Consider the following 20,529-nt stretch of genomic DNA (forward strand, 5'->3'; position numbering starts at 1 on the left):
TTGTTATCGGGTAAAACGAGTCCAATTACAATACCCAATCAATAGAACGCCCCTGTATTTATTTATTCAGTATCCAAGGGAACTATTTCTTTGCGCCTCATTCGTTGTTGACTACAGCACAGCAGACTCCCGTTGTACAGTGGGATTGTATTGAGCTGCTAATAATATTTAATGGGATGCACAACGGGGAAGAAAAAAAAACGCACTACACGGATGCTAAGAGATGAGTATCCGAGAAAACCCGCCTGCCTGTTTGGTTGGTGCCATTTGGCCTCTAAAACAATGTTCCAGGGCAACCGTTGGCGTCTGAATGAGACACATTCCCCGTTTCAACGAGCCCCGATTTAAAGCATAACGTTAGGATCGTGAAACTGGCCTGGTTTGAAAAGCAAGAAAGTCAAAGTAGGGCAGGAGGGGTGGGAGGGGAGGACGGGTCGAACACAGGACTTTGACCCAGAAGGCCTCTGTCCATGTGAAGCCAAGTACAATTCAACTTGTTTACAGTAGTTTGGTTACCATAGTGACGTAGGGTACTTGCTCTATGCAACACCCATCGTTATTTAGTTACAATGGCCTAATGGTTTTGTTGCATAAGTGAAATTAAGCAGCAGCCACTGGGTGAACAATGATACAACATCTCAAAATAACACCAGGGGGCTTCATCAATTCTCTCCAAGAAGAACATTTGAGCTGTGAAATGCTACACCTCGACACGGAGGGGGTAGGACGTTACAACCACGCCGTGTGACTAACTGCAGATACCCCGCCCCCCCCCCCCCACACACACACACACACACACACACACACACACATGCACAGCCCCTCACATGTTGTAGCAGACATTCTCTTCCGAGGTTTTGCATCTGAAGCACACCTTCCCTTCTCCAGCTCCATCAGTGAGGAGCAGGAGAGAAGACGGTGTGACGCTGCGCTATAAATATCCTGCAGATGGAGAGATTTCTGACAGCCAAGCAAATGCAGAGATAAAACGACTGTGTAGCTACTGATGGAAAAGGCAGACACATCAACACACAAGGAGAAGTGTATGCTGTAAGAGAGGCACAGAACAACAGCAGCAAACAGCATCCCCCAAAAAGACACCAGTCAGGAAAATGTCTCATCTCTCATGCCATCAAACTTTCCATCCCAAAAGATTTTGTATCTGAACATGTGTATTAGCTTAAAAGCCCAGAAGGTTAATGGATAGCACAGGTCCGATGGTGTTATCATTCCATGGTGAAAATGACACTTTGTCTGTTGGCACTTCAAAATCATCTACTCAAGTAAACTACTTTTGCCCTTTTATTTTTAATTAAAAAAAAAATTACCTTGAAAGTAAGGGAGTGAAAAAAATAATGTTTGTGCACGTGTTACAAAAAGGCATGCCATGTTATATATGAAATACAATAAACTATATTATAACAAGGAAAAAACACAAAGTTGATAGGACCCGACCTAACATTTATACTAAAGCAAAGAAATCTGCATTGTTTCCCAAAGAATATTATGTTTCCACATAATAGTTCCGTTCCATATGGAATAAAAGTTAGAGAAAAGGAGTCAACGTGCAAACGAACTGCACACAAAAAAGAAACGCCCCTGGTGTGAAAAGGCCTTGATGGAGAAGAAAAATGTCTGTTTGGGGAACATTAGGAGTGTGATTTATAACTCTGACATTATCCTCAGCCTTATGAATCATACAACACAAGGGGCTGAACACAAACACTTACACACCAAGTGTTATACACAAACCAATGTATATACTGTATATCCAAACGCACATGCCAAAGTCTACAAACAGCAAGTAGAGACGCCTCAGTCACTAATGGTTACGATTATCATGTCTTGAATTCAACGCAGCAGAAAATAAGTCCATTTGGATTGGTTTCTCCCAACTGGCTGTAGATGTTATTAAAAATAACACCGCTCTGTGTGTGTGTGTGTGTGTGTGTGTGTGGAGACGCTGTCTGAGCCCCGCATTCAACAAAACAGACGAGATGGCAGCGTGGTCAACTAAGATGTTAGTGAAATATGTAAAAATGAATAAAATAAATCGCAGCACCAAAAATATTGTGCGATATGTCCAAACATCGATTATCGCATGCGGGCCTAGTAAGGGCCGCATAAGTATTTGGGTAAGCTTATGTGTGAGCGCGAGGATTCGTCCTCATGGCGATGAATAAGTCGCGGAAGGCGGAGGCGGGGGGGTGGGGGGTGCGAGGAGGGAGGACTGAAGCATCTGGTGTGACAAAACGAGGACGCCGAAGACCACTCTGCTAAACCTCGTGAGGAGTGAGAACACCAAGGGACCCGTGGACGGTGTCGTTCTCCTGCAGAAATCCACGCTGTTATAATACAGAACATCCCCGTTATTACAAGTGAGCGACTACAGTAACGTCTACAACCAAATGTCATAACTGGATGTTCGAAATGTCTGGAGAAAACGATGTAATTGCCCCTTTCTAATAATAATGACCACGTAACTTATATACTCCTCATAACTTTCATTATACCACGTCACTTGCTCTTATTGAATTCAAAAATATTCACATTCAACATATCCGATGTTTCTCTGAGACGGAAAAAAATGGGATTATCAACATTATTAGTCGAAACAGCAATAAGTGAATGAACTTTTCTACAAGATAATAAAATAAAGTCGATCATTTCGATAGTAGTTTAGCGTTTGAATTAGACGAAAAGTGCACCAGAGTAAGAGATTGTAGAATTCCTACCTGGAGGTCAGACACTACACAAAGAAAAAGGTTCCTCAACGATCAGAGACTCTGATGGAGCTTTGGAGGCCTAGTAGGAGGGACGGTAAAGTGCCCTTGTGCCCAATCGGTCAACAGTAAGATGCTCCATGCGGCTGCAGGCGGAACATTCTTTACTTACCGATCGTCTTTCATTACTGCGCATTAAATGGCAAATACAGTCGCAGCGAATGGCAGACCACGGGGTTGTAAAAGACACCATTGTTGCTCTTTGCACACAATGAGCAAAGAATGAGCACTCAGGACTAACATAGCAGGCACCATGTCCCCAGTCAGCTCCTTACTACTAAATGACTGCTGCAGAAACTGAACACTGGGCAGCTATGTGTAGCATTAGGATGCAATCCAAGGAGGATTGATTTGAGCTCCCATATCTATAACATGTACGTCTGTAATTCCTGTTACAAGCAGGGAGTCATCGCTGATTATCCACTGCAAATTCCTCCCTCATCTGATAATAGTAATTTAGTTTGAATGGACATTGTTTGCGGTAAGAATGGTTTTGTCTTTCTGCAGCTGACAGATAATTACACCCTGTTAGCATTACCAACATCTCAGCATGGTTGCTGAATTTGATGATTTTGCTGCATGACTCTTGGGATTTTGGTGTCTGGTATGCCTCATCAGTTGGTGGGGTAATGTGTGCATCGCATCGTGCACGTATTTCTTTAATGGAGATGGAGGTTGGGCAATCGGAGGCCGCAGGAAATGTAAAAAAAAAAAAATCTGAAAAAGAGAAGGCCAATCTCTCTAAAAGCCATTATCATGGAACATAAATGTGCAGTTACACACTGAATACGGAGTAAAGTCGGGATAAACAGTGCGAGGAAAACAGACGTGAAAATAGTCCTCATTTGAACCTCTGATGAAAGAAGACAAGAAGGAACTTTGTTCCATTCCAAGTAGGAAAGTGGCATCTGTTAAAATTTGGCACGTATACCAGTGGTGTACAAATGTAAACTGAAGGTATGGAGAAGAGGATGTCTGAGGGGGGAACTCAGTGTACAAATACAGAAACTCATTTACTCACATACCAGTGGTTGAAGACTATGACAATCAACAATATCGCCCCCATGTTCTGCGAACCTTGGACCTTTGGTTTTGCAGAGTGGTTTCCTGGGTGAAATAAATAGTTCTGACATTTTGGAAATGACCAACAGAGAACAAATGATGTACATTTGTTACGGGGATTAAGTCTTTTTTAAAGATTTCTTAGAATCTGCAAATAACAAAATGATACACACCTGGATAAGCCCATATGAGGAAAGCACAAATACACAATCAATAAACCTGTTGAATCTACGGTAAAGAACATAAAAAGGTTAAAAAAGGAAACAAAAAGCACCGTTGGACAAGGTGGCAGAGATCCAACAAGCAGTAAATTACTCCGATTTTTGACTCAAGCACCACGTAGCCTGGCCGCGCCCCCTTTGGCAACCTGCTATTCATCAGTAAAAATAGACTCCACGGGGATGGAGGGAAAATAGATGAATAAATGATTATGTTTTCTACACGGAGACAGACCGATAAGAGCGGAGGGAGGGAAGGAAGGATGGAGAGGGAAGGAAGGATGGAGAGGGAAGGAAGGATGGAGAGGGAAGGGAGGATGGAGAGGGAAGCGCTAACGAGGGAGGAGACGTTGGAGGGGAGAAGGAAAGGAGGAAAACGCAGTGGGACTGAAGGATTGGGGAGGTGGAATTGGAGCGAGAAAGGGAGGCAGGGGGGGGGGGGGGGGATACGGGTAGGGCCAGATTTGATGAATGGCCTGCAGGTACCAGCTGATGCAAACACCTCTGTTGTGTACCCTGCGCCTTCTGTGATTCATCATTTGCTTTGGCGCTGGATGTGTTCTTCTCGCCTTTAGTTAATTATTAGACAGTGGAAACGTCAGAGGAGTCAGAAGACCAATCTCTAATAACCACAAGGGAGCGTTGGCATGAATAACTGTTATCACATGTTCTCTCCATCTTCTGTTCTACACACAGTATTTCATTGTTCTTGGTGTGACTAAGTCACGTCACTCTAGGAACTCTTTAAGTCCCATTTCAGTCAAAGGATGAGGCTGCAATAAAGGCCTCGTGGGCAGTTTCATGTGGAGACATTAATCTTCTGAAATGAGTCGCCACGTATGTAAGTTGAATTATTAAAGAGGTAGAAGGAAAAAACAACTGAGCACAGTAGTTTTATAAACGCCACTCACAAAAGAGTCCATTGTGGGTTGGCTGGGAACTACTTTGACCCCCGATTGGAAACATATTGGTAGCAAGTCGCATGAGAGCAAACCAACATGGCTGCAGATTTGGTTCACAATTGGTTCATGATTTTGTATAATTCTGCTTTCATTACTGATGACCCGGTGAAACCACTATGTGGAAAGAGAAGGAAATAAACAAGAAGGTTTTTGAACAGAAATGGAGAAAAGAAAGTGAAGCTGAAAAGAAAAATACTCATTAATTTAATTTTCAAATTAATGTAGACGTAAATGCTTCATTCAGTTCATGCAGTTACAGTATGGGCACAGATGCATGTATATTTATAACTGTGTACTATATGTATCTGGGTTGAAGACAGACACAAGGGGGAGAACTAGGAGAGAAGAAGAGTTCCTTGGTTTCTCTTCACTGTGTCTTTCCGCTGTATATTCCTTACTAATTCTCATGCATTAGGCCTCATTTCCATCCCCGTGTTTCCACATCTTCCTGTTCCAAGGTTCCCTTCAAGATTATGTTACAAAGTTAGTCCTCATGCTTTCTTCCTATATCATTCTCAATAGTTCATTATATTACCACAGACTGTCCACCTAGCTGCCACATGGCTCTACCATACTTCGCCACATTCCTCCAGTTCCTCCAGTCCCCCCCCGCTCCCTCTCTCTTTTACTCCCGCTGCTTGTCGGTGGTGTAACATGAAAAGCTTGTTCGCTGATTGATTGTGTGGCACTGCATTAGTCCACACTTAAAGACCATTGGACACTCTGAATATGGAACAGCTTTTCCTGTGGGCCACTTAGCAAGCATTGCATCGCCAAAATAAAGATTTTCAACCAATGAAACTTCTATTCATGTACTTTATTGGCTTGGATTTCTAATAAGAAGGTTTTCTATAATTTAGCACAGAGGAAGTTTTTGCATACCCCAAAAATGAGGAAAAGGAAGGTTTGGCTCCACATTCATCATCATTCTGGTATCTAGGAAACTAAAATCCTCGGATACATCATTGTAGTGTTGGTTTTTTTGGGGTTAAACACGAGACGAACCACAACTCGATGAATATCCGCAGGCGTTTGTTGTCCGGCTCTCGCGCACACGTTGCCGTGCTCTCAATTATGGACGCTCTGACGCTCAGACGCAGTATTCAGGGCGATAAGCAGGAGGGAAGGCAGATGGGTCAAAGGCACATTGGACCCAGAGGTCTGTTGTTTGTGTCCTGCACTAAACTCAAAGTCAAGACTGATGTCTTGTCACATTTGTCGCTGTGTCGTCAGTCACGTGACTCATGTGAGTCGTCAGCTGTGAGACTTGTTTGAGTTCCTGAAGGAGCACTGAACCAAACATCTGTGTTTGACGTGTTCGGAGTGTAGATAACGGATGAGAAATCTGGCCAATGGCAGACTTAGACCTATAGTCTGTTGAGTGAGTCAGAAGACCACAAGGGTCCAATGAAAAGATACCTAAAAACAAAATATGTCCTGGCTGCTGGTTGGCTGGAATGTGTTCCAGTCAACAGTTAAACAAGAGTTCCATCAAGTTCCATCAAGATCCATCATGATCCGTGTCTATGAGTGCTCACATGACCAAAAGATTCATCAAGGAAAGGCACATTCATCTTGGTACCAACACAACGTCCCTTGAAGCGGGACCCCTGCTCTCTCTCGGAACCTGATACGTCTGACAAAGCCTCCCAGACTCGTGCGACTCTCAAAGGTGAGGGGCTGTAGCCGAGGGGGAGGGGGGGGGGGGGGGAAGAGACGGCTGCTCCAGGAAAGGTTGGGAGCCAAAGCGGCAATGGAGCGGCCAGTTAGGGCCCGAAACATTCAAGTGGAGCATAAAAGGATGGGACCTGAACCCTTGCCCCCTCTAAATGTTAAAGTACTACTAAAGTTCAGGCGAGCAGAGGCAGTTTCCCTTAGAGACAGACATAGAGGAGTAAAGGAGAGACGAAAAGGAGGGAAGGATTAAGAGCTTTCATCCTGCTTTACTAAAACGTTTCCACCAGAAGAAAAAGGATTTAGAAGTCCCTGGACAGTTTTTGAGAAACCAACTTATACTTTGCTAGTAGGGTCCAGTGAAAGTAGTTAAACCCAAGTAGGGGGGGGGGGGGAATGGAGAGACAGCACATGCTGAGGAGGTAAGGGAAGAGGGTAAGGAAACAGGCTGACGGGAGAAAGAGAAAATAGGGCACAGGCGGGAGGAAACGGCCCGATGCTGCTCTTTAAAGTTGAGCCATCACAACCATAGACCCCCGCCGGCGCGTGCCAGGACTCATCCTGCCTCGCCCCCCTGGCACCGTAACACCTTTCAGAGCTTCACTCCACACCTCCTCCTCCCTCTGTCGCCCCGCTATCCTTCCATCCACCAAGTAGCGTCCTCTTCAGCCCTCAGCCCCTCAGCCTTTCCTCCCCACTTTTTCGACCCCATTTCCAATGCAGAAGACCAAACTGCTGCATTCACTTATTGGTTCTCCCGACCCCTTCCCTTCAGACGCTGCCGTCAAAGCTGCCAGAGGGGGGACTTCTGTCCACACTTCGCTGGTCAACATGTTTGTGGGTCATCGTCCGGTCAAGTCTCTGTTTGCACGGCGTCTTGGTCTTCACACATAAAAAGCAGAGTCTGCTTCCGTGCCTCCTTGCAATGGTTTTGCGTGGGAAGATTTTCATATTACTGTTTCATATAAAGAACCCAAAAAACTATTCCTCATCATGCTCAAAGATGTTTTTGTTCTGCCATGAACAGTCTCTGAAAACAACACTTTCAATGTTTAAGTTGATGTGGTAAACTATCCCAGTTGTATCATTTATTTGGGGCCATTATTAAGAAAAGGTTTTCCTTAATTTGTTTTAAAAAAATAGCTTCTGCTTGGTGCAGCTCAAAGGAGACACTATTAGAGCCATGACAGCAAATTAAAACAGTTAAAGGGGACATATGATGCTCATTTTTATGTTAATACTTATATTTAGTATTTGGGGTTTTTACTAAAACAAAAAAACAATGGTTCTTATATTGTCTGTACCTGTACTCACCTGCCCCATCTTAGAGCCTGTCTCTTTAAGAGCCCTCCTGAAAATGCCAAGCCGGCTCTGATTGGCTTGTGAGAGAAGCCTGGCGCACCTTTGCAAAGGTGGTTCTCAAGCAGTGGTCTGAGATGCTCACGTATGTATTCTAATGAACATGCTTGTGATAAGGGAAGGAGAAGTGGAATGGCACGTTGAGTAAAGTCTTTTCTCATATAGGCAGGAACCAAAAAATAACAAGGTTATTTCACTATGGGACTCCACAAATGTATTAGTACAAGTTCTTCTGTTCCCTTCGTATTAGCGTGCATCGAAAACAACCCGTCGCCAGGTGCCATAACACCTCAAAGCCAAGGTGAACTTTATAGTCCCTTTATTATTCTCTGTGGGTTTATCACATCAAACAGTACAACTTCACACACCAGTCACACACAGTGGACCCATATTTATTGGAGCAGCTTGATTAAATTCATATATATATATATATATATATATATATATATATATATATATATATATATATATTTTGGTCCTTTTCAAATAATTTAGTCAATATATTACATTACAGGTAAATCATTCAGATTCAACTGTTTAATAAAATGAGGCTTTGACTAAGCGTACATGGTGTTGGATCCATGCTGCTGCATAGCTTCAAACAAAGAGGCAGGTTAAAGCTGAGTCAGCAGATCAAGGATGAGTTTGAATAGATTCGGGCAAGTAGTCACTTGAAAGTGATGCTTAGCCAGGATGACAAAGCACAACCACAACACGCACCACAGTGCAGCACAAGGTAGACATCCTCAATGTCATAAGACAACCTAATGGAGGGAACTGTTTCCACACCATTTGACAACATCACAGGGGTTACTGGGAGACAGTTTACCACATTTACCAGCAGTCAGAAGCCTCACGGAAATCACATTGAACACATACAACATTTGAGGCTGTGCTATTCTGCTCCCTTCTCTTACCGTAAAGGGACCAATTACCAGTTTAAACGCGTTATTTCCATGGCCTAGGAAGCTTCAATCGATATCTGTGACCACGAGCTCCTCACTGTGAGCCAGAGAGGAGGAGGACTCAAACTTGATCTCTGGTGTCAGATATAAAGTGTATATGGCTGCTCCAAAGACAATAGATCTGTGTATGAATCAGCTCCAGAATGTACAGTTGATGGCATGACACATGTTATGGGCTGTAGCAGAGGGTGGTCCATGTTTTACTAACATTCTTGCAATGAATAACTTTCACTCACTAGGAACATGATCGTAGTTCCTCCTCTAATACCCGATATTGACAGAATGTGGCTCGTTTGGGTTGACGTGGTTCCGCTTGTGAAAACGACGTGACTCAGACCACATGACTTCCATCCACCCTCACAGTGTCAGCCAGAGGTTTGTAAAGCCGTGTTTGCATCACTAGAGCAGAGGTTTGCATGAGCAGCTCTCCGCTTAGTCAACAGGAAAGTGAGAAATAAACTGCTGGCGTCTGGTTACCACACACACACACACACACACACACTGTCTACAGCCCGAGTCGCGTGTCTATCAACGAGTATTCTTCAAACTTACTGAAGGCTGCCACCGCCAGTATGAGCGTGACCACGATGGAGAACCAGGAAACCCAGAGGACCTTCTTCCTGTAGCTCTGGGCCTCGTGCGGCTTCAGGCGCATGCTGCTCTCGAGGAGACCTGCAGGAGGACAAAGACACGGAGTCAAAAAGACAATTCCTTCCTCCTGTGTGTCTGTCTTATGTCCCGTTTAGTTTATGCAGCCTTTGATTGTGTGATCCCATTGAACTTAAGAAAAGTCCATTTGACCTTTTTAACACTGGTACCGGACTGGGAATCTTAAATAATCCGCTCTTTATCATTAATTATAACAGAGGTTGATGAAATCCAGCCTTCTGATTGGTTGAGAGTGAGTCATTCAAAGTAACACGTTAGATTTTGCGCGACATTAAAAAAAACAGCAATGCCCCAAACGATCGTTTTGGGGCAATGTGAGCTTTCACAACCGGACAATTAAGGTGGACGTCATGAGCGAGACGGAGCGGGACCCAATGCCGTTTAATTAAAGGGCCACTGTGTACGATTTAGCAGCATCTAGTGATGATGATGATACAGATGGAAACCAACTGAAGCAGGTGTTCCAAAGGATTCAGGGACCCTCTTCAAAATTTCCACCCAGATAAGAGTTCTTGTGGTAATAGAGCTGTCACACTGGAGTGCGCACTCTGCTTCTACGGAGTGGAACTTTGCCTCATTCCTCGCTACGCTGAGGAATACTACATTCCTGTCAGGCCCTTCCTATCTGGTACTTACATCTGAGGTTGTTCTACAGGCTTTCTGTGCCCAGCTATGCAAAGTTTAGAGGTTCAACACAATCTTGTGAATCTAATTTGTCCCACTGTGCAAAGCTTCTCCAGAGCCACAGAAGACTTTGACCAATTGTTCTGAGAGGTGCTCACCGTGAATTGAGAGCTGGGTTTTTAGCCTCAAATAGATGGAGTTCTGGAGTTACTGTGAATAACATTTGTTCATTTATGAAATCCGACTTCATTTTAATTCTGCCGCATCTACATGACCTAAATAAGCAAAGGGGACAATCAGTGAGCAGACTGGATATTAAGAAATACTATAATACTTTATTTAGTACACTTTGTAGCCCTGCCATCATAATCACAATCCTGAATGACAACCGCCCTTTAAAAACCATAAAAAAATCGTGCATCATCTGATTTTTAAATACATTTAATCTTTGTGTTTCTCCTGGATGAACCATTCACCAGACATGCAGTTAACTCCCACTGTTTCTCCAGTGTGGGAGTAGACAAAGGGAGAGTGTCCGGTGGGACTTGGACTCGGGACGGGCTTCAAAGTGCTGCCAACGCGCTCGTCTCCAACCGGCTTCGGCCTGTTTGAAGCCATTCATTCCTCCAACTGGTGGCATGAGCGCAGCCATTAAAGTGAAATGGCGTGTACGATGTATTGTCCGTGTGGTGTGTGCTGTGTGAGGGAGCGTGAGAGTCACACAGAGTGACATTTAGAGCCACGGTTACACAATTGCATTAAAAAGCGTGCAGGCTGATGGCGAACCCACATGCCTCGTGACATCATGACTGGACACGCTGTGATGACACTAGTAGGCGTTCGCCTGCAGACGTTAGCATTGTTTTTCAGGGACACGGACGCGGTCGGATTAAAAGTGAAGCCTAAGTGAGAGGAACATTTCAACGAGCACGCATCAGATGATGATAATGATAACATGCATCCTACTGATCAGGATTACCTTTCATCAAACTACACAATACAAGCTAGTGAAAAAGTTCTGCTACAGTGTCCGAGCCTGATCCATTTCATTCATTTAATCAAAAAACAACCAGTCAACCAGCATTTGTGCGTGTGTGCGTGTGTGCGTGTGCGCGTGTGTGTGTGTGTGTGTGTGTGTGTGTGTGTGTGTGTGTGTGTGTGTGTGTGTGTGTGTGTGTGTGCCCCTGAGGGGGGAAGTGAAACAGCACGGTTGTACTACTCTGCTCACATGATCCTTGGCAGAAAGCAGGAGCTTTAGTACGTCATCCTTCATCTCTCTGGGAAAACACGAACACATCTGAACACTTGTTTGAGAATCATTATCAAGCAGCACATTTGCCCGCAACAATTGTGATTAAATGTTTAAATCCAATTCCGTGCACGAGTGTAACCTGGGAGGTATCCATTCATACTTTTGTTTCATCTCAAAGACAGCCCAACACCACCCGTGCTGCTGTCCAGCAGGTATGGAGATGCACTGATGCATATACAAGCATGCTGGGAAGACTGCAGAGGTTTTCTAACGCCAACCGCAGGGACTTTTATGTAAATAGAAGTGAGATGAGGAAATGTAGAGCGTGAGGCTGTGGATATGAGAAATGTAGAGAGTGTGATGAGTGTGATGAGTGCCGCTGTTCGTTCACATTCTTGTTCAAACACTACGCTGACAAGTTTGGTGAAATGATATCTGTGATGTCACGTAAATAAACAATATTTTATCATTCTCACGTCTCATTATATCCATCTTTCCATTAGATTTGCATCTTTACATGTGCATCGTAATCTTTAAAGCGCTGGAACTTGGCCACTAAGAGGAACCAGTATTGGGCAAAATCTGCCTGTTTTAACTTCAATAATGAATGTTGCATCACACTATAATGTGACGGAGTTGTGGTTAGTACAGCTCAGCTTGTAAAAAAACATTGCATAATGAGATATTTGGTTTAAAAATAGCTTTCTCAAGCCCGATAAAATAACCCTGGTGATCTTATGAGGATATCATCAGGGTTACATTGGGTTGTGTTTAAGGGCTACAACTTTTACACATTTAAAGTCAAACACAATGTTACATGAAGCGAAGCACCTACAAATGCACAGCATTTAATTCAGTACATGTATTATAGTATATTAGCTTATTTCCTCCTCCTGTCTTCCTCTGTTGCTTTGGTTCCAGCCTGCAGCTTTTTTTTTTAAAGAGGGCTTTTATCCAATCAGATCCAGCCGCTGTGTTGCTACGTTAGAGGGCCGAGGGCCTCTAGGTAGACTTTACACAATAAAGTGTATGGGGATGATACTGTAGATCGTCCTAGTCTTCAACCAATCTGTATTCTGCATTGTGTACCGAGGTAGTCTCCTAAGTCCGTCTGCATTAACGCACAGCACTACGGTGCGCTGTGATTGGTCAGTGGACCAGCGTGACCTTTGTAAGACAGAAAGCCAGCGAGCAGATCTTCATTTAGTCAAAGTTAGTATTTGGTAAATGAACAGCTTTTGTCTTTTTACATCTGCAGTTGATAATGAATAATGAATTTGTCTATCGTGTTATTTTTGTAGTTAATGTCTTAGACACCCCCTTCACTTTTTATAATTTGTCTTAAACACTTGACAAAAGAATATATAAAATATATTCATGCCATTAGGCTGACAGCCACACGGTTTAATAAATCAAATACACATTGAGTTTCCATGCATGACATCACTGTAAATGACCTGAAAGTAAAGAACTACAGGCTGAGGGTTTGATCGTATAAGTGAGGCCCTCTGCATGATCCACTGTGGAATGTAGGTTGTATGATCTCTAGCACCCAAACACACTCCTATGTGCTTCAGCTGAGGCATGCACGTGAATGGTATCACGATCTAAAGCACGCCATGTCTGTGCGCCTTGTTTTAAAGAATTTTAACATCAATGCAATGTGTAACACTGGAATCAATGAATTTCCCGAAGGCAAATTTGTAATTTGTGATTCTGGGCTCCAGAATATAATCAAATTAATTAAACTAAACGGACATTGGGGACTGGAAACATTTTCACGATAATTTGAGTCTTTGCTTCACCCTGAACGGAATTCTGCTGATGTAGAACTATCATAAATTATTCAAATCAAACCAAAAATAGGCTTCCTCGCAGGGACAAAGATACCCCTCCCATCTGGGTCCCCCAACAACAACACACACACACACACACACACACACATTCGTGCACAACCACAACTAAAAAAAAACATTTGCAAACATCTCCGAGGCAGGTGAGGTTACCTTCTCCCTCCACGCTGTCTGTGATTTTCATCTCATGGCCGGAGGTGAAGGTCTCGGGCTGGCTGGGGGATCTGGAGGGCTGCTGGTGGTTCCTGGTGAACCCATCTGGAGCGCACTGGCCGTTCCGCGCCGGCCGGGGATCCACGATAGTCGGGTCCGGGACGGGGTAGGACTCCTGGCAGGCTGGGTCTGTCATTGTTGTTTGTTGTGGATGTTTTGTTTTCTCGGTCTCAAAAGGAAGAGGAGGACAATGCTGCTGCTGCTGCTGCTGGTGATGGTGATGGTGATGGTGATGAGGATGAGAGGATTCACGGATTCACGCCGGCTCGCTGAGGGCACCAGCAGCCATTCAGCGCGCGTCCGATCTGCCACCGGCTGCGATCCGCAGAGGAGGAAGACGGCGGGAGGATAAGAGGAAGGAGTGAAGGAGATGGAGGACTGATCCCGCGCCTGGAGGCAGGTCCCTGTGCGGAGAGGTGAGCCGTGCCAGCCTCTCGGTAAACAGCCACTTAGACGCGACAAGTCGCAGAGATCCGCTGTGAATCGGCCAGGCGGCGCCAGCAAGTTCTTCTCTTTTTTCTTCCTCCCTCCTCCCCTTCCTCCTCCTTCTTTCCTCCTTCTTTCCTCCTCGGGACTCGGCACATTTTTTTTCCATCACACAGTGACATCTGTCCTCTGTCACTGGGACGTTTCAAAGTTGTTTCCACAAATTAGTTTTGAATAAAGTACATTTAGATTATTTATTAGATGTATATTCCTATGTTGTATATCTCTGTGTTTTCCATTGAGCGGTACCCCCCCCCCTAAAAAAAGACAGTGGAATAGGACTCTTCACATATGTGTTCATGTGTCCATGGTTGAATGTTGTGGAAGAGCAGAGCGACGTGGGCAAGAAGAAGCTGTCAGAGAGAAGAGGACAGAGAGTTGATGCTTCGCCAGATGTGTCCATTTTGTGTGTACTTACTTACCTACTTACCAAAATAAAATAATATTTCCCCAATAGTTCAAAATTCATTTTTCCCATTACTGATGTTTGCAACCCGCCATCATCTCCACAGCGCCCCCCCACACACACACACATTGATAATGACTCACATTCATTCATTTATTCATTATTCACGTATTGTTGTTTTTATTGTATACACCTTCCATAGTTCATGCAATGTTGTGTTGAACTTGTGTACTTGTATTAATTGATGCCGAATGCATAGTTTGCATTGCTCTGCATATGTACATGTTATATATCCTTTATTAGACTTATTAAGGCATTCATAATGTTGTGTTTTCCATTGCACGATTAATATGGTGGTTATATTTTGTATTTGCGTACTTACCTATCTGCTTGTGTTTGCATGTTGTTTAGGTTTATGTTTTCACAGGATGAGTGTAATTTTGATTTTCAACTTTCCTTCTGTCTCCTACAGAGAGCGCTTCATTTAGCAATAATAATAAAAAAAAGTGTCATTACATAGGAATTCAATATTTCAACTTCAGTGTTTTCCATTGAATTACATTTTTAGGATGCCCAGGAATTGCATTTTTTAAACTTGAGAACTGCCTTGAAAGGCAATTTCACAACAAGCAAACAAAGCAAACATTCAATCGCATTTGTCTTCTCATTTCGCATTGAGGTGTTATAATCTGCCGTGTTGAAAAGAAAAAAAAGAAAAACTCCGTACTCCGGAATTAATTATAATCTACCATATTTCTTTCTTAATTTAATATTCCCTGACAAACAAATTCAGCAAAGGTGGACATAAGAAACCTGACGTTTGAAGCGTTTGATACATATTGTCACCTGTAGGTGGCACTACAAGATGTAACACATTGGTATATAGCAGCAGCTTGCAGCCTTCATACACACACACACACAGACTCTCTTTGTAGAATACACGTCTTAGTTTACTTTACATTCTGTGGGTCAGTGATTTTCAACTGTGCAGCAGCTTGTACCAAAGTTAACACAAACAGAGGCCTGGAGTTGCTCTTCACCTGAATATGCAATATGGAACCATAAGCACAGCATATAGGGACCTACCACTTAATGGTGCAGCGCATCAACTCCATTTTGACTGATTAATGATTACTTTGTGCCTGTCTTCCAGAGTGTTTAATGAATAACCAGGGCGCCCCAGCAGCAGCCACGCAGTCACCTGTCGGTCATTGTCTCCTGGCTCAGGGCGGAGTCAGGACGGGGAATTTGCTGCATTTGTGCCCAAAGCAAGTCATCCTGAGCAGAAGACCTCAGTGTTTGTCCAGTGGGTGGTCCTAAAGATGAAGATTGATATCCATAATCATATTTTACCAAAGAAGTGGCCCGATTTGAAGCAGGTAGGCACAGAGAGACAAAATCTCCTCGAGGGATCTGAGAGGTTTTTCTAACAGACCTGAAGCAACCCGGAGTAAATCCACACATGTGGTTCTGTTGGCTCTGCAGCACGCAGGAGACTTTTCTCCAGTCCAATAAAAATGAAAAACCCAGTAAAACGAGTATGCAGGATTTTACCGTTGGAGCTTAGCTCCTTGTTTGCTCTGGATGGTTAAACTTTAATCAATAAGTGGATTTGGCCTTGCTCTGCCCTGTTATCTGTACGCGTTTGTTACTACGGAGGCCTGGCCTTGGCTAATGATTCCACATGTGCATGTTATGGTGTGAGAAGTTATGAAGTAGCTCCTCTGCTACTTGAGATCTTTTTAGAACATGCAAGGCCAGCTGACAATTTTTGAGGTGGTGCCAGATCAAAATTCTGTGCTTTACACTAAAATAATACGGCACAATGAAGGCTTATAAGCAGGAGTGACACATTCGGATTTACTTTGTGAGTCTCGTTTTATTTTGTCATCGAAGCCCCCTTCACATCCATATGAAATGCTGGGATCATTTTGGTTGTTCTATTTTCAAAATTGCACATTACTGTTTTGGTTCTCGCAACATGTAAAAATAGACAGTATTGGTCAAATGAATAGTTGCAGATACAAACTCCACTGTTGCACATGCATTTTATTTAAAGCACCTTTCCAAGAAATAACCACAGAGTGACACTTATATTGAAGTATACAACATATTTTAAGCAGCTAATGCATCAACAAAGCACACGGGACACGCGGATGACTTAAACAAATTAAACCCACGAGGGATGTGAAGATGTTCCTAAACCCTCATAAAGCACAGTCCCTCCCTCTGTGTTTCAGAGGTTTGGATACGATGGCTTTGTCCAACTTCACCATCGCTGCAAGGTGAGTCGCTGTTCATTTTTTTCTTCATGCACACACAAAAAGATTCCAGGTCACATGGTAACACAGATGGAGAGGCGCCTGAACCTGTTTTAATCGCAGTCAGTGACAATGGGAAACACTGGATATATGAATATACCATGAGAGAGGCGTTTTGGGTGGTAAATGATTCAGCTGTCTGCTGCCATCATGTGGTGTTATGGAATCCCCACTAATTCTCCTTCAAAACTGAATGAAATTGTCAAGCCAATGCAAAGCAGGTACATTTTGAACCAATTTTGAACCTACTCGTGTGGCGTTTCAGGGCGAAGCAGACATGATGAAGGATGGCAAGCTGTTCCGGGTGATTCAGGAGAACTGCTGGGATGCAGACGCACGCATACGGGACATGGATCAACACGGTGCATGCTCAGACATGAAATAATGCTACCGAGGGATTCACGTCATTGACGCCTTTGTGTTTCTCCTCTCTTCAGGCGTCACAGTCCAGGCCCTTTCCACGGTCCCTGTGATGTTCAGTTACTGGGTAAGCGCTCATTTACCAACATGGACAGACATGAGCCTCACGGTTACCTTTCATAGGTCTGCTCATTCTCATCCTCTATCTGGATTTCAGGCCAAACCTCATGACACACTGGACCTCTGTGTCATCCTGAACGATGATTTGGCCCAGACGGTGCGCAGCCACCCCAGGAGGTTTGTGGGCCTGGGCACTCTGCCCATGCAAGCCCCCGACCTGGCAGTGGTGGAGATGAGGCGCTGCGTGAAGCAGCTCGGCTTCCCCGGGGTGCAGATTGGATCCCGGGTCAACAACTGGGACCTCAATGCCGCCGAACTGTTTCCTTTCTATGCTGTGAGACGTTGAACATTGCAGCACAGTGGCCCACGTGCAGAGTGAAACTGTCTGCTTCACGTGGCACTGCCTCTGTCTCCTTGTGTCCCTCCTTGCAGGCCGCTGAGGAGCTGGGCTGCTCCCTCTTTGTCCACCCGTGGGACATGCAGACAGATGGGAGGATGGCTAAGTATTGGCTTCCCTGGCTGGTGGGTGAGGGAGATGGAATGCATGGGAACAGGAGATGTTGAATACCCTTCTGCCTTAAATCAATAGAAAATAAAATTCACTTTTCTTGTTGAAGTAACTTCTGTATATGTGTATAGACCAAAGGCAAAAGCGTCGCTCCGACATTAGAGTATTTCCTAAAAGTCCAAATTGTTTGATTTTTCATTGTGTTGAGTACAAACATGTAAATAAATTAATATAAATATAAATAAATGATTTTAAAAAAATGAAATATATATTATATTTTGAAATTCCGCCAACTTTCATTTCTCCAAATAATTTTACTTTTTAATTCTTCAAAATGCTAACTGGATGACATGATGCCACAGCAGTATCTGCAGTGTCATATTACATTTACAAAAATCCCCCTTTCTGCTTTAGAGGCGATGCAGTCAATAGCGCCATTATATTATTGATCGATTGCATTAAACACTGCAGTACTCAATAAGCATCGTTTACACTCGCCAAAGTGAACACCAGCAATAGCACTACTACAAAAATAACATGTTTTACCCCATAGGCCAAGCATGAGAAAATGGCCCAATTTTAAAGACTACAATTTTGAAGTCAGAGTTTAAAATGTAAAGCCTGAAAAAATGGCCTTTGGTTCCCAATGTGTTCCAATGGCAACATGTGTGTCCTTCAGTCTTTGAGCTAATACATTCAGAATATACTGATTATAAAACTTATATAAAAATATAAAAGCCATAAAGTTCCTAATGATGAATTAGGGTTAAAGAAATCCCCAATTGGGTCACATTTGACAGATTTGGATCAGGCCAATGATCCACTTATAGTGTCTTTTAATAACAGGTCACTTAATGAATGTCCTCTCGAAAGGAGGAGTCATGTTTTGTTGTATTTCCAACTCAAAGGCATGCCGACAGAGACGACTATGGCTATCTGCTCAATGATATTCGGAGGCGTCTTTGAGAGATTTCCCAAACTCAAAGTCTGCTTTGCACATGGAGGTAAAATCAGAAGTTGCTTCGCACAATTGTAGCTCCAGAGTCACAGCGGAATAACTAGAGTGTGAACTTTGTTTTTATTTCAGTTTCATGCTCATTCATTTAGTTTGACGTGTATTCCTTACTCTCATGTGTTTAACAGGAGGCTCTTTTCCATTCACCGTCGGCCGAATTGAACACGGCCACAGAGTCCGCCCTGACCTGTGTGCAGTGGACAACAAGATCAGTCCGAGGAAATACCTCGGCTCCTTCTACACGGACTCCCTAGTTCACGATCCCATCTCCCTGAAGCTGCTCATTGATGTCATTGGAAAAGTGAGCATGGATTCACCATTTCATTCAGCACACACACCCACACAAACATTGAGATGGGTGTTACCCGTTTTGGAGACAGACGTTTACATCAGCACATGTCGTCCACGTGGTTTTCCAGGTCAACATGCGTGTTTTCCTCTTGCAGGATAAAGTAATGCTGGGAACAGACTATCCATTCCCGCTGGGAGAGCTGCAGCCTGGATCCCTGATCGAGTCCATGGATGAATTTGATGACGCGCTGAAGGTAACGATATTTTAACAGTGCTGCTGCCTCAGTACTGCTGTTATAACACATTGTAGATCATCAGCTGGCACTATTGGTCTTTGGCATGTTGTTTAAAGCCATTCTAAATAGCTTTGATCCGGCTTTCAAAATGTATTAATGTGAATGATTACATTTCTAAAACAGACCGCAAGTCCATTCAAGTAGTGAATATGGTGTGTATTCTGTTTTGCAGGATAAATTGCTTGCTGGAAATGCTGTGGAATTTTTGGGCCTGAAGCGAGAGCAATTTGAGTGACGTGGAAATGGGAGCTACAATGACACACCCAGTGATTCAGTGGCAATGCCTATAGAAATATTCATATTTTTATGATTAAAGAGTTTACCCTCCAAAAAAATCTATAGATTTTTTTAATGAGTTGCTTGATTTTGGAGATATCAGCTGTACAGAAACTGTACTGATGAGTCTGAAAAACAAAAAGGTCTTTTTAATTTTATGCTCATCATCCACACTTATTTCCAGCAAGTAAAACATGTGTTTGTTGGTTTGATTTAAGAAGAATGGCTGAAGGTACTCAAAGTATAACAAAGAAGGCTCAGTTTACTGTTTTCAGAGACACATTTGCTGTTAATTCCAGTATTGCAAAGAACACACATGCTTCAGATGCCTTTCACAGGCCACAGGTTCGCTCCTGAGTGATTCCTCTTGAAAAATAATACACTTGAAATGCTCAAAGAAACTCCCCAAAAATGAGATTAACTACACATGAAACTAAGCCCTTCTCTTGCTATCGTTAACTATAAGTTCATTTATGAATGTCATCGGCCTCCTGTCAAGTTAAGTTAGAAGCGACACCACAAAACTATGCATTCAGTTACTGACTTTGTGTAAAAATAAGCTTGTAGCTGAACCCTGCGACATTTGCATTTCCTTTTTCCCACTAATAATAAACGTTTAGTTGTGTGCACTTTACTGATTTATTATGGAGGTTTGGGCCATATGCAAATTGAATTGACGCCAACCAAACGCGAAGCTGTGTAAAATGTAAATAAATGATTCAACATTGACGAAAGAAAAAACAATCTCTTGTTATAAAACAGCTTCTGAATATGTAATGATGTGAGGATTCCGTCCAGTGGGATGGATGCATAGGA

At 43.3% G+C, this 20,529-nt stretch overlaps 2 protein-coding genes across 2 annotated transcripts in view; one reads left to right on the top strand and one right to left on the bottom strand.

The window, feature by feature from the left end:
- Positions 1 to 14,354, bottom strand: part of LOC119228633 (transmembrane protein 163a-like) — a 34,245-nt gene extending 19,891 nt beyond the window's left edge. The window contains exons 1-2 of the mRNA XM_037488431.2: positions 13,575 to 14,354; positions 9,576 to 9,695 (exon numbers count right to left, since the gene is read on the bottom strand). Coding sequence (XP_037344328.2) covers positions 9,576 to 9,695; positions 13,575 to 13,770 — 316 coding nt within the window. The 5' untranslated portion in view covers positions 13,771 to 14,354. The remainder of the gene's footprint in view (positions 1 to 9,575; positions 9,696 to 13,574) is intronic.
- Positions 14,355 to 15,731: 1,377 nt separating this feature from the next.
- On the top strand, positions 15,732 to 20,455 carry acmsd (aminocarboxymuconate semialdehyde decarboxylase). Its single transcript, XM_037487996.2, has 10 exons — positions 15,732 to 15,905; positions 16,767 to 16,811; positions 17,113 to 17,209; positions 17,285 to 17,334; positions 17,425 to 17,661; positions 17,760 to 17,853; positions 18,744 to 18,839; positions 18,979 to 19,151; positions 19,297 to 19,395; positions 19,610 to 20,455. Exons 1-10 carry the CDS (start codon positions 15,849 to 15,851, stop codon positions 19,670 to 19,672), a joined length of 1,011 nt encoding a protein of 336 aa, XP_037343893.1. The 5' UTR covers positions 15,732 to 15,848; the 3' UTR covers positions 19,673 to 20,455.
- The last annotated feature ends 74 nt before the right edge of the window (positions 20,456 to 20,529 follow it).

Source organism: Pungitius pungitius, chromosome 10, assembly GCF_949316345.1.
Source record: "Pungitius pungitius chromosome 10, fPunPun2.1, whole genome shotgun sequence".
Taxonomy (NCBI): Eukaryota; Metazoa; Chordata; class Actinopteri; order Perciformes; family Gasterosteidae; genus Pungitius; species Pungitius pungitius.

Bases quoted from the DNA above. Each gene is read 5' to 3' on its own strand.
- acmsd (XM_037487996.2), top strand. From the start codon at position 15,849: ATGAAGATTGATATCCATAATCATATTTTACCAAAGAAGTGGCCCGAT. The intron at 17,854-18,743 runs GTGAGGGAGATG...TCCAACTCAAAG, and splicing joins TTGGCTTCCCTGGCTGGTGG to GCATGCCGACAGAGACGACT. The intron at 19,396-19,609 runs GTAACGATATTT...TCTGTTTTGCAG, and splicing joins AATTTGATGACGCGCTGAAG to GATAAATTGCTTGCTGGAAA.